The following is a 17,596-nucleotide window of genomic DNA, read 5'->3' on the forward strand; positions in this document are numbered from 1 at the left end:
ATCTTCCAAGTTCAAAATCATTACGATCCCTTCAAGCAACCACCTCCCGAAACCCATAAAACAGAAAACATTCACTGCATTCTGTTAACTCAAACATGCCTCAGTTAGTACTAGGGGCATTTCAAAAAGTTTGATTCAACATCCAAAAAGTTTGGATAAGATCATAAGAATTGGCAAACTAGAACTGGCCATGGTCCACAGAGGCATGTGAGTAGCCCCTGTGAAGTCAAACTTCCCACTGCACTCTTAAATTCACAGACTTTGCAGCAGACCCCTAGTAAATAGAAATTAATTACAAAGGGAGAGATTGTGACTGGTACAAGGACCCTCTCCATCCTGCCACCCATGGGCCAGTCACAAATCTCAGTCCCTCTACTTGGAAGAGTACAGACATCGCTCTTGCGGCAGATTCACACAGTCCCAAAGAAGCTAGGGAAGGGGTAGACCAGTCTAGCCCTCTTCTCCATACAGATCCAAGCTTCCATTGGGAAGGTCCATCTCTGCATTATCCCCTCTTCAAGCCAACATCCAAATGACACAATTTAGCAAATGCTTGTAGCTTTGGTGTGGATGTAAATTTCTGTGCAATTGGATTTTACCTTTTCTTCCATAAAGCTTTTCACAATAATTAATTTCTGAAACATGCTCAGTCTTGTGTCCCAGGAAGCTTGCATTGTGCCTTCCTTTTTTTCTTCTTCAGTTTGCTCTGCAGAAGGGGCGGGTTCAGAATCATATGTTTCCGACGTTTCTGGGTTGACACGAATTTCAAGGCACCCTACAAATGACATTGTCATTAGCAGTGTCTTAAATTTAGAATTTGCCAAGCACAAACCGTTCACAATGGTACGATGATATGTAAGAGCACATTTTCAAAAAGGCAAAGGCTCTCTTTTGTACATGAGTTAAAGGTCTAACTGGCTCTTTGCATGCAATCACGGTGACTGTGTGACCAGCTGTAGGATTCTATTTTGGGGACAGACAATGTTGGATTAAGGCATAGGCATGATAGGCTCCTGCTGTCACATAATTATGGCAGAATCTGAGCTTCAATTTTTTGTAAGTGGCTTTCTATCTCTCATGGTTTCAAAGAAAAGCCTGAAAAGGTGACCCAAGCGTAACTGAGATGTCTGCCAGAGCTTGCAGAGAGCCTAAAACAATAGCACTGAGAGGGGTAAGCTGCCCCATTCATCTTAATCAGGTTTTTCCTGCAGTATCACGGATTTGGGGGGCTGGGTCAACATCACTGCTGCAGAAGATTGTGTGTGTGGAAGGAGAGTAGTGCAGCAGGCCCAGCCCACTCTTCCAATAAAGCAGATACATTTCGGCTATTGGGGTAGACTACTGGGGGGCCTCCTGGCTATTACCTCTGCATCACTGGGAGAAAGAGGGGGGCACTGTTGGTTCTGAGAGAAGGGATCATACTGTCGCCCTGCTTCTCCCAAGTAGTCAGGAGGACCCCTACTGCCCCTTGTGGGGCAGAGATAGGGGGCCTCCCCTGCTGCTGTCCCCACTCTTCCAATGTGGGGAGCTCCAGCCTGTTGAAAGAAGATCGCTGCCAAGTCCCCCAGCAGAGAGTGTAAATGAGAGTAACAGGAAAAGGAGTCGTCATGTCAAAGGGAAAATGGAAAAGTACACATAAATGTCTTAAGGCTTTGAATAAACTGCTTGCTGCAGTGGCTGAGTTACTGTTTCTGAAGCTGTTCAAAAATAGGTTTGATAAAATATAAGTAGAATCAGTGTAGAAAACCCTCCTTGAAGCACAGGTTTGGTAGAAGCAAAATGGCTTTTCCAATCCACTTTCTTATTTATCATGTTACCTAATTTAATGAAAATGTGTGTGGACAGTATGTCATTCTGAATTCCTTGAAAACACGGGAGTGTTTCCTCTAAGTCACAACACATAAACCATGTGGTGTCTTCGAGCCATGGAACATCGGGCTTAGCAGGGCGTTGCTGTTGGAAAGATGAAAGGATCAGTGAAAATATGAAAGAAGAAGGTGGTAAATAAAAGCTCAACAAATATATGACTATTTTTAATAGTCAAAATGTGAAAGTTGCACAAGAAACAAGTTTATTAATAGTGGCCCCAATTCAGAAAAGCATTTAAGCATGATCTTAAATTCATTCTTATTCAGAACGTCACTTAAGCACATGCTCAGCTTTAAGTATGTGTTTAAGTCCCATTGACATGCTTAAAATTAAGTATATGTTTAAATGCTGTCCTGAATAATGATGCTTTCTTTGACTGTAACCAATAAGTAACAAATATCTAAAATAACTGTTCAAATGTTTCATGCCTCAAAATGTATCATATCACATGATGGAAAATCATAATTAGAAGTCACCAAAGTCACTATTGTAAAGACAAATGTAGACACCAACCTCCTTTCAATATCTACAAACTGCTTTGCAAAACCAAAAATATATGATCATTTACTATTTTGTTTATCATCAATCTACTCCAAGTGCACCTTATCTAAGCCAGCAGAGCCCCGGAGGAAAAAGTTCCATTCTGTATCGGTAAGTTCTTCTCTCTGCCGCATGATCTCAATGCACAGCATGAAGCTGTAGATGAGTTTGTGTTGTTCAAAAAGGCCGCGGGAAACATTGGTATAAGTTGCATAGAGAGTCTGGCTAAGCAGTATTGCCAGGCGCTGCTGCAAATTATTATTCTTTTCAGAAGTCTCAATAGTTGTATTAAATAACTGCAAGAAAAAAACCAAACAGTTTTGATGAGCTTATTTCTAATTGTTAATAACAGCACACTTCTAGATTAATTCACTGGACTAGAACAATGATTCTCAAACTATGTCATATTATACAATACTTCTTAAGTGAGAGATCCTCTCATACGCGGAGCATGTCTCCTCCCAACCTCTCAGTAATGATTCCCATTTTTTTCTGCAACCACTATAGTGCATGGAATTTTCAAGAAGTAATATTAAGAGAACAGTAAGAAGATAAGATGAGAAAATAAACTCACTTTAATATGATGGTTGTGGCTTACAAAATTTCAGAACCATTGAACTAGAAAAATAAGCTAACTTTGAAGAGACAGGTACTCTTCAGGGTGCAGACTTCTTGTGAGACGCTGGAAAAATCGCTTACATTAAATATAAAACTCGGTTATTTAAATTCAGGCACCTAAACAGCAGTGATTTTAAGAGGTGTCGACCATCATGTTAAATTTCTTGACTTTAGTAGAGTCTCTGGGTGTTCTGCAATTTTGAAAATCAGACAACTTATCTCTAGACACCTAAATGTATGTCTAAATTTGGAAACAGTACTTAGAATCATATTTGGAAGTTTTATAACATTACTAATTTTCCAAATGTATCTAAAATTAGAAACAGAATGAATTCTTTTTTGGTGTAATGAAAAAACACTTCTTAAAGGCTTAAATTTTGCTGCCTGTTATATATAACTATTTGTATTCATATACTAAATGCTATTTACTTCAAAGAAAAATGAAACTAACCTGCTTAAAATATTTTAAGGAAAACTGATACATGGGATCAATCTCTGACAGACTTGCAATTACAAAGTACATGACAGACCCTCGAGTAGCAACAGGGCGGTATTTTTCACGAGCAGTGTTTATCTTCTCTTCAGTAGATTCTGCTTCTTTTAGCCTTGTTTTAATGGCACCAGATGTAACCTAAAAGAAACAAGTTTTAATAGCATTTTAGAAAACATTTCATGAGAGAGAAAGCTCGGAGCACAAGGAGCAAGCTCCTCATTTGATGTTGGTGGCACTGGTGTAATTTTATGCATCACTCGCCAAAGACATGTAAGCGCCATCTCATGCTGAGGGAGGCATTCTTCTATTCCAAGAACTACAGAGAACTTTTATCTGTCACAAACCAGAAACTCAAGATCCAGGTTTGGTTATGTCTTAACTATTGGATACTTTTAGAAGAGAATATTAGTTCCTTTGATAATTTAAAATGAAATGTTAAGCATTTATGCAAATCAATGTATTACGCTGCATTTTGTAACTTATATTGACAGTGTCATTAGTCAACAACACCAGTTTACACCCCCAAGAATAACTGGTAGGTTTTTAGCAGAGGCAGTATCCCAGAAGATCATGAAAAATTATGACAAGGGAAAAAAAGAAAGAGGAAAATATATTTAGAATGTTTACCAAATAATTAATTGAAGAATATAACCATACACAAAGCAAGCAACTTATCAGCCTCAGTGCTGGAGAGCTGGAGAGAATGGGAAAAAGAGGTTTGCTTAACATCATTCTAGAATGATGGCCTACACTCTGCTGGAAATTATGGGCCGGCTCCTAAGCCTCAATGAAGCTATGCCAATTTACCCCATCTGAAGCGCTGCCCCTAAATGTAGATGACTATTCCAAAACTCTACATGCAAATAAATGTATAACAGATGGGTCTGATTTTCCGGCTTTTAGTTTAATTTATTACACTTTTGAGAATGTGAATGTTATGGGCCAAAATCAGCCAGAAAGAGTTTAGAATGATAGGTTACATTTTTCCTAACCCAAATTATGCACTGTACTGATACTACAAGGGTAACAGTAGTGCGAGCTTCCCCACACTACCCATCTGGTGTGTCTCAGGCCTGACTCGAAAGGACCATCTTTCGGAGTGAAATGGTAGTTCATTCTTCGTGGCGTGTTCAATATGTGGCTGAGACCACCAACTAGAGGGCCAGCTTTGACCAACTGGGACTGTGGTTTTTGTAAAGCAGACATTTGTCCATTAAGAACGAGGCCAACCTAAGGAATTCTACAATTCACAGCTAGATCTTTACTGCAGCTTTCACACTGAGTAGAATCTTACTTTGCAAACAGTCCCATTTGGTAAGACTGCATAGTCCTTATTCACATTGGGGAGCAATTAGGCAGAGTCCCATTTACTTCAGTGGGATTACTTGTGGAGTAAGATACAATTCAATATGAACAAGTGTAGCTGAACCTAGCCTTGATAAGCAAAGTGAAACTGCTACATAATTATCGCACATGAATTCTTTAAAGAAGAAAACTATTTTTTCATAAAGAAAAAATCTTGAGCCAAATATACTTAGAGTGACAACCAGTAAAGTTAGCATTTGCCAACAGATTCCACACAGTTAACAGCTATTCCCTATTGTAAGTGTAAGGGGAGATTGTGAGGTATTACTACTATTGTGGTATCTCATACACAGTGTGGTAACTATTACCAAATTCTGACTTTTTAATCATAGAATATCAGGGGTGGAAGGGACCTCAGGAGGTCATCTAGTCCAACCCCCTGCTCAAAGCAGGAACAATCCCCAGACAGATTTTTGCCCCAGATCCCTAAATGGCCCCCTCAAGGATTGAACTCACAACCCTGGGTTTAGCAGGCCAATGCTCAAACCACTGAGCTATCCCTTCCCCACCCCCAATATGGAACGCTTTACGAATTTGCATGTCATCCTCGCACAGGGGCCATGCTAATCTTCTCTGTATCGTTCCAATTTTAGTATATGTGCTGCCGAAGCACAATGGCAACAACATTAGCAGAATATTTTTATGATAGTAACAAACAAGCAAGAATTTTGTAGAGTTAAATATTGCCTAGCTAACCTACAATATTAAAATGCTAATCTACAATATTAAAATATTAACGAAAACAACAGATAGGAAACTACTGGATATAATTCATTTAGATTTTTAAAATGGTTTTATATTGGGACACATGACCCCTAAGTCAGACTAACTGCATTACATGGGTCTGGGTTTTGAAAGCTTGGCCTATTATTTTAGAACTGTGGATGTGTAAAAGTCAATGTATAAAGGAGAAACATAAATCTGAGAATTCTTTCCCTGTGTAACATTTCATACAGCCGTAGATATATCACTTATTTTTAATTAAAACAAGGTATTGTAAAAGTGAGTCTCCTGCCTTTGATTCCTGGAGTGTGTTGATGAGTTCTTCTTTGTCTAGGATGTTTCCCTCAGAAGTAAACAACATTTTTAGAATTTTGTCTTCAATAGCTTTCAACTGATTTTTATCAGCATTGATTCTCACAATGAGCTGGGTTCTTTGTTCCTCAAGCTCAGGTTTCTCCAGTCGCACAACATCACTAGAAAAGAAGTTTGAAGTTCTGGTTAATAGCTTTATCACCTGTTCTCTCTTGTCCTCACTGCTTTTTTGTTTAGTGATCCAGTTCATTCCAACAAATTTTCCCAAACACTCCTGGCCCCTCACTCCATCCCTTCTGTGCTTCTCCAGTGGCATAATGGGAATGCAGAGCAATTATGGATTCCCCTAACATAGGGAGAATCCCCACGTGGCACAGGGGATGTTGCTAAGCAGTCTAGGAGTGAAACCAGAGTGTAATATCCTCTGGCAGTCCAAGTCAAAGGAGCCAACGTAACTTACAGCAGTTCTTAGGCTACTCTAAATTACATCAGGGCCATCCAGCTCCTGGCCAAGCTGAGGATCAGGGAGGGAGCAGAAGCTTCCCTCCCACCCTAAGTCCAGCAGTGGAAGTTAGGGGATTTGGCCCTCTGGCGTGGAACATGCAGCTCCATGAGGTTCCCAGGGGAACAGAAAGTTACTGCCTAGCTGAGGTGTAAGATCAATAACCTTCTTTAACTGACTATATAGGAAAATACTGCAGAAGATATTAAAAAGTCACTACTTGCTAAGTGTGACCGCAGGGTCACCACAGGTACTTCCTACTTTAAGAACATGGTAAACTGTTGTAATCTTGGCTTGTTCTGTAAGGTAATTATTGGTACAAGGTGATAGGCACTGTTTAAGCATCTGAACAGAACAGAAATTGAGGCCCAGAACCAGCAAAGCACTTAAACACGTGCTTAAATCTAAGTGCACAAGTAACTCCATAGTCTTTAAAGGAATTACTGTACTCACATGCTTACAGTTAAGCACAGGCTTAAGATATGTGATGAAATGGGGCTTTATAGATACACCCGCAAGATAAATATTTATGTAAATCACTCTTTATAATTTAAAAATGCATTTACTTACAGCTATATGTAAAGAAACTAGATATAACTGATAGAATATCAAATAGTAATAGTTATTTTAAACATAATTGTTAGTCAGTTATTCAGAACAGCAAAATACATCTGACCCCATCCACCCAAACAAGACGGTTACTTACCTGTATTGTTATTGTTGTTCTTCGAGATGTGCGTGAAAATATGTATTCCACTCAGGTGTGTGCGTGCCCAGCGCACTGAAGCCAGAGAACTTTGCTTAGCAGTACCTGTATGGGCAGTACCTGTACTGGCACCTTCTGACCCAAGTAGCCCCTGCCCAGGCTATCTAACAGCAGCACTACCCCGACTGGGCTCAGTTCCTTCGCACTCAAATCCAAGGCTGGAGACTCCGAAGCAGTGGGAATGGAGGGTACGTGGTGCAATATACGTCTTCACCCACATCTCAAAGAACAACAGGTACAATGCAGGTCAGAAACCATCTTTCCTTCTTCAAGTGGTTACAGACGTGTATTCCACTCAGGTGACTCACAAGCAGTATTTGTAAGACATGGGACTCAGCGTCTACTTAAACAGTGACTGCAGAACTGCCATCCCAAAGCTTGCATCTGACCTAGATGTCATGGTAATAGCACAATATTTGATAAAAATATTCATGGAAGACCATGTAGCAGCCCTGCAAACGTACAATACTGAAACATCGCTGAGAAATGAGATAGATGTCTGTTGGGCTCTCATTGAGTGAGCCCGTAAGTTACCCACCTGGACATCCTCTGTGTGGAGACCAGCTGAGCTTTCGTTTGACAAAAAGTCAAGGTGTTGAATGAAATAGTTTAGTTCTTTCCAAATAGAACGTCAAGCACAGCCTCACATCTGGATATGCTGCTCATTTGCATTTGAGTGTGGCTTCGGAAAGAATATAGGCAAGTAAATAACTTGGTTAAGGTAAAACTGAAACCACCATGGACAAAATCTTTGGCTATGGTCTTAAGGAAACTTTGTCTCTGAAGAATTGATTATATGGAGGTTCTTCCATTAAGGCTTGTAATTCGCCGACTCTTATTATGGATGTTATAGCCACAAGAGGAGAGACAACAGCATAGTATTAATGTCCCAGAATGGGACCATTTCCTTCACAAGTGGAAACAAGTGGACAATATCTTTCAGCAATCTCACTACCATGGAGTTTGAGAAAATCGACTTTCCTTGGATCAGAGGATGGAATGCTGAGATTGCCACCAAATGAACTCTCAGTGAGCTAAGACCTAGACCCAAGGACTTCAAATATAACAGGCTGTCCAAAATGTCCTGAACACAAGCTGACATGGATTGAATTCCCTTAGATCTTGACCAAACCAAATAAGTAGATAGTTTTCTACTATTAAGCAGGATCCTCTGAACTGCTTCCAAGCATTGCCCTACCTACGCATCTAGCCATGTACTATCTATGCCGTGAGGTGTAGACTGCTCAGCACTGGATGAACAACCTGACCATGGTGCTGAGTCAGCAGCTCAGGAAGCAGATGAAGAGATGTGGGAGATCCACAACTTGTATGCTGCTCTTGATCACAAAATCAAACAGGCTGCCTCCCTGAAGATGGAGGAGGATAGGCTGGTTGGCTAAAACTAGATTCAGAAGATCTTCTCCTCTATGATGTCCTTTTCTGGGGAAGTCTTGCAGCCTAGCAGAGTAGGATGACTGGTGAATGTATCACTCAGCGCGACATTGCTAGTGTTATTGCTGACCTACAAAATGACATCCCTTTGTGGTGTAGCTAGAAACCCCCAGAAGACTGTAAAGTAGCTCAAGAGTCCTTAAAAGAATGTCAAGTTTCATCAGTTCTCTCAAAAACAAAAACTGACCATCAAATGGTAAGTCCTTTATGGTCTGTGGAGCTTCAGGAGCTAGGCCAGAGATCTGTAGCCATGAGGCCATCCTCATCATCATAGCTGAAGCCACATATCTGCATGGAATATCTGCTACATCCAGTGCTGACTGTGAAGACGTCTTGGCCACCAAATAGCCCTCTGCAATAAATGCCTTAAACTCTTCCATGAAGAATTCTGGTAACTTGGCATCCCAATTTGCAAAGTCATATTTAGACAATCACGCTTGCTGGTTGGCAATTCATATTTGCAATAAGGAGGTTGAAAATACTTTTCTCCCCATCAAATCTAACCTTTTAGACTCTTTGTCTTTAGGTGTAAATTTATATCTCCACTCCCGTACCCTCTCATTTGCCTCAGTCACAACCAGGGAATTAGAGGGTGGATGAGAGAAAAAATACTTGAAACCTTGAAACACAATATCTCTTATTAGTATGCTTAGCCATGGGTGTTATAGATGCTGAGGTACTACACAGAGATACGGCAAGCTCCAATATCACTTCATTCAGAGGAAGAGTGACTCTCTCAGGAGCTGAGGATTGAAGAATATCCACTAACTTATGGGCGTTCTCCTGAACAAATTCAGCCTGAATACCCAATGACGATGCCGTTAATCTCAGGAGCGCTTGATAAGATTTAAAATCCTCCAGTACAGCGGATTTAGGCACTGTAGCATCATCTGGTGAAGATGTAGAAGAGGGAAGTGGAACTACTGGAATCTCTTGTAGTAATACATTTGACTGAATCAACGGATCAGGTTGCACCAGGTCAGAGGAAGCCCCCTTAGTCTGTGGCTGTCGCACAGGTGGCTCACCTGGAGAGACCATCTGAGGAACAAGTGATCTAGTCCTGGACTGAGTCGACGATCAGGACCTCGCTGAACGAAGAACCACCCACGGATTCCTAGGAGGCTACAGTGGATAGGGATACAACATTAGTGACGAGTAGGAGATAGGCCTGGAAGCTTTGTCCCTACTGCAGGAGTGGAACCAATCCCAGTACCAATGGTGATCCCAGGAGGTCTTGAAAGTCTCTGAGTGGTACTGCAAAGGCAAAGGAGAGGAAGGCATTTCTGCACTCGATCCTGAAGTTCCTTCCAAGCTGTCTGTCAGTAATGGAGGAGCTACTCTAGGGGGAGCCAATAAACAGCCTGAATCATCTGCAGTCCAACACACCGGCCTAACTGGCACCGATGATGGTACACGCAAAGGCATTTTGAGTAGAGGTGATCTAGAGTAGAGGTATCACACACACGCGCGGTACTGAAGTGGGTATCAGTACCCAACACAAAGTGATGAAGAACATGAAGTGAGACACCACTCTGACTCAAGCCACAGGCGGAGAGAAGGAACTGACAGGGGTCAGGGCAGCATCACCCTTATATAGCTTGGGAAGGGGCTACAAGGGACAGAGGGCATGAGCGCTGCTCCAATGGGTACTGCTAAGCAAAGTTCTCTGGCTTCAGTGCACTGGACATGAACACATGAATGTAATACATGTCTTCACCCACTCAAAGAAGAACCCCATGTTCTGGGTATATTTCTCACTTTAAAATCAATGCAGGTCTGATCTTGTCCTATAACCCAGAGTAAATTTAGGATATTGTCATTTGGTATTAATACGAACAATATCACATATGTCACATCTGCATGTTCAACGCTCATTATATGGGCTTGATTCAGCTCCCCCTAAAGTCAAATAGTGGGTCATGACTTTTAAATCTAGCCTATTAGACACAGTATTAGAAAAATGTAAGTAATTATGTATCCTGAGTTACAAATAGCTGATTCCTATTACAATACTTTACAAATAGATGATTCCTACTACAATACTTAAAGAATTAGATATACCCTAACCCAGCATAAGACGCTTTAGAAAACATGCATACTAAGGCAAGAAATAGGTTGTCCTTAAGTTATTGGTGATTGTGACTTGGTACTTTATATAAATATGTGGAAAAACATTTTCTTTATTGTTTTCCTTGTTCATTTTATCCGGGTGTCACCTTAAACATTTAAAAGCAACTGCTGTGAAATAAATAATGGGAATAAAAGTTATAAACCTTAGCAGCTGATCCTCCAGGCCAGATCTGGTTACAGTGAAATTGATTATAGTAACTTTAATACACACCTGTAGAATAAACACAACAAATGACAAAAATTATTTCTATGTAGGTTAATACAATAAAATAAGGAGTTTAGTTAAGAATAATAATGGCACTCACAGTGAAGATATAGTTATGGCTGAGAAGGCTTTTCCAATCTAAACTTCAATTTACAGCTGTTCACAACTTACTCAAAAATTTCCATTTGAGCTGAAATTTCACATGGTTGGTTTATGTCCAAAAGTGATTTTTTGGGAGTTTGATCAAACTTTTGGAGGGATGAGAGGATGAAATAAAAGTATGTTTTTCACTTTGCACAATAACTGTTCTTGTAATCATTTCCAATGGCATAGCTCAAAAAAGGCTGAAACTATAAATAGGGCCCTACCAAATTCACAGCCATGAAAAATAGCTGAAATCATGACATTTATGATTTTTTAAATCCTATCACCGTGAAATTGACCAAAATGGACCATGAATTTAGTAGGGTCTTGTGGCAGGGTGCTACTGCAAACACACCTAATCAGCCCCTGCCATGCCAGCCCCAATCAAGGGGGATCGATTGGGGCTGGATGAAAAGCCTTATGTCCGCCTGGCAATTGGCAGCACCTGCCAGCCTGATAGGTCAGGAGCTACAAAGGCTGGGAAGGAGTCAGAAGGAGCGAGACAGCCAGAGAGAGAGGTCAGTCAGAAAGGGAAGTGGAAGTCCTCTAGCTGGTTACTGACCCAGCCTGCAATAGACAAGAAACCTGTAAAGATTGTATATAGTTGGACACTGGTGGTGGGAAAATGCTTAAAGAATAAAGGACATGGGTGTTGCACAAAGCTGATGTCTCCCTAGACTTATTTGGGAAGGCAACTGGGCCTTCAGAAGAGGGGCCGGCTGTGCACACCGTGACAGGCCCTAGCTATAAACTTGGAATTTCACATGAAACCAGTCTGCAATGACTAGTATAAGGGATGGCAAGTTTGAGAAAATATAGCTATAAAGTACAAAAGACTTGAATATTTGAAAAGTAGCCTGGGGCATGCACAGTAAGAAACAGTGATCACTTTTAAGCCGTGATCTTAAAGAAGGATGTGGCATGCAGGTGTGTGTGGCTGTTTAAATACAGACAAGAGTTAAGTGCCTAATCACACAAGCTGGTCTAAACATGCAGGGCTGGATTTGGAGAAGTGCTGAGCACCAACATTTCCGATTGACTTCAATTGATGTTGTGGTGCTCAGCTATTCTGAAAGTCAGCCTACTGCAATGACTTAAAAGCTAGAGTAGTAAGAAAAGGAATTCAGTTGTCTGTCTCCTGGGGGGCTGTGAACATAAATAAAACATGCCTTTAAAGTGCTACAGAAGAACAAAGAATGATTATGACCAGTTGCCTACACTTTGGAATAGAACGAACTCCTAAATTCCTGGCTTCCACCCCAGTTCTTAGTCCTTTAGACCATGAGGCCTATTGGGGCATCTTTAATTTGCTGTGACTGTCAAATTAACTGAGACACAGAGGGCTTAGGTGACTTGGTTACTGTCACACTCCAAGTCAACATCAGAACCAGGATCCGAATGGAGGTCTCCTTATACCCTGGCCCATGTAGCTGACAGTGCATCTTTTCAAACCTGAGTTTCTACTGTTAGGCACTTCAACAGATTGCTTGATTTTCAAAATGCTTTCAAAATAAAGTAACAGCCGATATTATGTGTGGAAACTGGATGATACAGCATATAAATACAAAATACAGGACCATATGAACCTCAAAATAAAGTAACAGAATTATGAAATAAAATGTGTATCAGTTGCCTGCAAGTACCTCCTTAATCAAAGCAATTACATCACAGTTACCCAGTCCTACACCATCCAGCATCTGGCTAGATCCCATAGCTGTCTAGAAAGGGATAGACATCTGTAAATTTTCTAGGAAATCCTACTAGCTGTGCTACCCTTTTTGCAGTGGGGTTTTTGGGTGGGAGTTGATTGTGGAAGATCTCACTAGTTGCAGATTTTAAGAGGAACCACTAATGAAACAATCCCTTTTCAGACAGTAGGATCTCCTAAGAAAGCCCATTAGGAGTACCCTCCACAGGTCCTTCAAATAGGCCATACAGCTTGTCCATTAGTGAATGAGGGCTTCACTGGAAGTCATGCTGTCATGTTGTTAATATTTGAGAAGCATGTGACAGAGCTCTCCCCTCCAGGTGGCAGGATCTTCTGGAAGATCCCACATACAGGATTCCAACAATTCCAGTGGCCCTGTATTCTGAACCTCCAATATGGGACACAACAAAATGGTTGAGCCCTGAGGCATGACCCAACCCTGGTGATGCTGTGCAGCAGGAGCAAATCTCTCTTCGTCAGAACGGTCGATAAGTCCATGAACTTTTTCACATACACTAGCATGACCATGTTGGACTCTACTGTGCTACATTCACTCATGGAATGAAAGGACATGGGTTTTTTTCTGTTCACCTGTTTTAAAACTTTAATTATAAAAGATACCATGGGAAGGTCTGTAATGATGTGGGCCAACAGAAGTTGATAATGTCCTTCTAGTAATATTGATTATGATTTGTATGCCATTAATTTAGAATGCTGCATCATACCTCTGGAAGGTAGTGTGGATTTGGTAGTTTAGTTGTCATGTAGAACCTAAAGTTTCTGTCATAATCAATGTCAGAATCTCCAAGGCGAATAAGCATTCTTCCACCAGAAACAAAGGTCTGCTTCAAAAGAACAGGCTCCAGTGCAGGGTCCAAGATTTCCTTCAGCTTTAGAAAAAGAAACCAGATTAAGGTATTTTCTACATGTAGCTGGTAACTGAAATACTTCATTACTAAAATGCAAAATTAAATTAAACACTCTCCACTGTATGCAAGGAGAAGAATAATTATTATTATTTATGATTTGTATTACTGTATTGGCTAAATAAATGTGTTGGTCTCTAAGGTGCCACAAGGACGCCTCGTTGTTTTTGTAGTGGCTAGGAGCATAGTCATGGACCAGGACTCCATTGTGATAGGTGTTGAACAAACACAGAACAAAAAGATGGTCCCAATGATATTCTTCTGTTCACTTATTATTCTCTGCTTTTCTAGTTTTTGTTATAGGATGTGGCTGGATTTTCAAAGGAGCTAACAGAGTTATGTGCTCAAATCCCATGGATATTAAATACACTCCAAATTATGCATTGTTTTTTAAACAGGAGCAAGCCTACATGTTTTACTGCAGAACTCTCTCAGAGCACAAATCAGTGATGTAACAGAATTTAAACAGTGTTAAAGCAAACACATAGAGAGAGAAGAAAATATTCTTTACTTACATGAGAACTGAAAGTACAAAACTAGGCCCTGATCCTACAACGATGTAAACACATGCATAACTTCATGCACATGAATAGTCACACTGAAGTCAATGGGCTACTCGGGTACATAACGTTATGTACATGCGAAGGTCTTTGCTGGATTTGGGCCTAACTTTTTTTCTGGTCATAAAATTCCAAACTCACTGTACATAATTTCCAGATGTTCAACCACGTTTCATTATGGTACATTAGCAAAAAAAAAAAAAAAGGCACGAGACATTTAAAAAATAGTCATGTCCCTTTAGAAACAGAATGGTAATGAAAATGTTATTTCCAAAACTTGATCAAAATATGGGAAGGACCCATACACCCCCACGTCCTAAGACTCAACGGGCTCAATCCTGGAGAATGCTGAGCACTCTAGCCCAATCCTGTATTACACTTAAGTTTAACTTTAAGCATGTGCTTTAAGTGTTTTGCTGGAGAGTGCTCAGCACCTGACAGTGTTGTGTCCAATAACGGGATTCTCTTGCCCACTCTCACTGCTCTTTATTATCTGTGTTATGGGCCCAGATGCCCCATTCTTCCTGTATCTCTGACTGGTTACAGTCAAGACAGAAAATCATTATACTATGGGAACCAGAAACAGTAAACTGGGCAGAATTATGGTCCTAATTCAACAGAAGACTTCAACATGTGCTTACATCAATTCTATTTAGCAAAGTAGTTAAGCACACTTAATCAAATTCTTTGCTGAGGACTATACATATAGCATTCAGGCACAGGAAAATGCAAGGATAACATCTGTCCCTTAGTTTAGAGGATATGACTATTTTTTTCTTAGTTGACAAGAAGATATGGGGGTTCCATTGGATCCGTGTTTGTTTCTGGATGATCAGATAGCAGGGATGGGCAAGAGTGCTTTTTTCATGTATGCTCACTGAGAAGAATGAGACTTTTTTTTTGGACATGGCTCTCAGTACATTTATTCATGCCTTTGTCACTTCCAGATCTGCTGACTTTCAGGGCAAGGTGCAGGGCATATGTGTTCACCTTGCACTTTTCTGAAAGGAATGATTGTGTCTTGGGAATTCTTGGACTTTTTGTTTACATTTGTTATATGCAAACAAAGCCATGTTTTCTATTATCCATTAGCTACAGGACATATTATGGTGTTGCTGATTCTTTTTTTTTAAACGAGCATACAGATTTTTAAGAGGCACATTTATAAAAAGTAAGAAAATCAATCAAAATAAAGAAATATATTTGAATTTCGAGGGAGTTGTGAATCATCAGATCCCAGTGCCATATATATCATGCCAATGAATACAGCATTGAATTTTTACCTCTGGTATTGAAAACTGACAAACATACGACACATTGGTGGAAATTCACTTATGCATATCTTTTTCTTTCCTGCAGTTACTGATCCTGACGGCTACTCAAATCAGAACCTTGGTCTCGAGTCAATGTGTACTGACTGCTTAAAGTCACAGCTTGGGGCCAGAGGAACTAGGAATAGCTTCTCTGACATGCCTATGGGATTCAAGAAATACCTGTCTCTGGGCCAAATGAAAATATTATAACTGAGGCTTAATATATCCGTGAACAATTAACTATATGTGCTGCTTTCACTTTAAAAGAAATTGTTGGGTAACTCACAAATTGGACAGTTATTCCTGCTGAATAAACTACAGTTCTGTGACACCACTGTCATGATACATGGGCTATAGCCACAGACACTTTGTCATGGGTGATTTCAGTGCTTGTGAAAGGGGGGGAAAAGGGTGTTTGAGTCAGGCCTAGTAGCAAGTCTGAAGTTTAAAAATTAACTCAGTATTGAATTATTCAAGCACAATAAAATCTTACGCTCAAGGGAGGAATATTTTACTCAAAAAGTTCTGAGTTTAAACTCACTGAGTTCCTACCTAGGGCATAATCAACTCTGGGTAGGCAGAATGGAAAATGTATTCTATGATCATTTCCTTTCTGTTATTAATATCTCCACTAGTCCTTTATTCAGTACTAACCCCTCTGCAGTGGCACCTTAGGCAGCTGAGCTCATTGCCTAGCAACCTAGTCACTTGGCCGGGCCCCTCGTCATGTACTCCCAAATCCATATAAATAATTTCTCAAACAAGGTTAATGTCAGTAAAATTCTAACTTCAACTTCACTTAGGTCTGAATGAATTTTGAAACATGCACCCAGAGCAAACATGCCATTCAGTTATGTATGTATTTTTTTGGTGAGTGACAGACTAGTGAAGATGTTAATCAAGGAAAATAATTTTAAAAAGGTAACAATTTTCCCATCCTGCATCCTAACATGTACACTGACCCTTTACTCAGGGATGTGGCAAGTAGTAAGATTCTCAGAGGGAGGGAAAGAAAAAGATGAGTATAAAGATAAATAATCCATGCTCAGGTGCTAGGAAATGGAGGCTTTTGGGGGTGGGGAGAAATGCATCAAACACCTGATGAAGAACTATCTTACAGTGCTTTATGAAAGACAAAGTAGTTATACCCACGTTGTGGCTTTGCAAGTTTTTTCGGAGTTTACTATTGACCTTTGCCCAAAACCTGGCTGCTAGATATTCAATGATTTTAAGACCAGAAGGGATCACTGTGATCATCTAGTCTGATTATGCCTAACACAGGCCATAGAATTTCACCCAATAATGCCTGCATCTAACCCAATAACTTCTGGTTGAACCAGAGCATAACATGGAATAGGAAAAAATATCTGGTTTAACAGAAGCTGTATATGCCTTCCTGACAAACCTTTTAACTATCTATCCAGAGACTATTTTGAGACCCTGGCTCATACACATCGTGAATGAAAGAAAACAGGTGATTTTCTGAGTGCTTTATCATACTTTGTGTGTATGAGCTTCTAAACACACATCCCGACTGGGCTAAAGCTTTTGTTTTGTGCTCTGGCCATGAACAGACAGAAGGTATGATGCTGAGGGACTTCTTTCTACAGAATGACAGAGGATATAAATTAAAATCTTCTCTTAGAAAATAGGGTTGTAGTGAGTCGGCGTGGCTCCCCTCCGCCTCCGGCAGGGTAGAGCTGCCTCCAACCCTAGCGTGGGCGGAGCCACCGGGTCTGGGGCCCGCCCCTCCAAGGTCACAGCCCCGACCCGGAAGTATAAAAGCCCGCCACCAAAGCTCAGTAGAGGCCCGACCGCCGGAGAGAGCAGACGTCCTGGGCCGAGCTCCCGCTTGGGAGACAGCCACAGGCCACGAGCCGCCTGCTAACACCCCACGCCGGTCAAGCCTCCCTCTCGCCAGGTACCCCGAGGAGGACTGGCCCAGCCTGCCCCGGACCCGGCACCCCGAG

General features: G+C 40.8%; 1 protein-coding gene and 1 non-coding gene across 2 annotated transcripts in view; both read right to left on the bottom strand.

The window, feature by feature from the left end:
* LOC113409451 (dynein heavy chain 6, axonemal-like) overlaps positions 1-17,596 on the bottom strand; it is a 184,948-nt gene that overhangs the window by 49,829 nt on the left and 117,523 nt on the right. The window contains exons 55-61 of the mRNA XM_026663373.1: positions 13,553-13,717; positions 10,914-10,981; positions 5,901-6,081; positions 3,479-3,658; positions 2,472-2,705; positions 1,818-1,953; positions 600-706 (exon numbers count right to left, since the gene is read on the bottom strand). Of these exons, the coding sequence (XP_026519158.1) occupies positions 600-706; positions 1,818-1,953; positions 2,472-2,705; positions 3,479-3,658; positions 5,901-6,081; positions 10,914-10,981; positions 13,553-13,717 (1,071 nt within the window). The remainder of the gene's footprint in view (positions 1-599; positions 707-1,817; positions 1,954-2,471; positions 2,706-3,478; positions 3,659-5,900; positions 6,082-10,913; positions 10,982-13,552; positions 13,718-17,596) is intronic.
* LOC113409459 lies at positions 5,396-5,498 on the bottom strand. The gene has a single exon (XR_003370538.1). It is a non-coding gene; the product is annotated as a U6 spliceosomal RNA (small nuclear RNA).

The sequence above is a fragment of the Terrapene carolina genome, unplaced genomic scaffold, assembly GCF_002925995.2.
Source record: "Terrapene carolina triunguis isolate 2854851 unplaced genomic scaffold, T_m_triunguis-2.0 Scaffold33392, whole genome shotgun sequence".
Taxonomy (NCBI): Eukaryota; Metazoa; Chordata; order Testudines; family Emydidae; genus Terrapene; species Terrapene triunguis.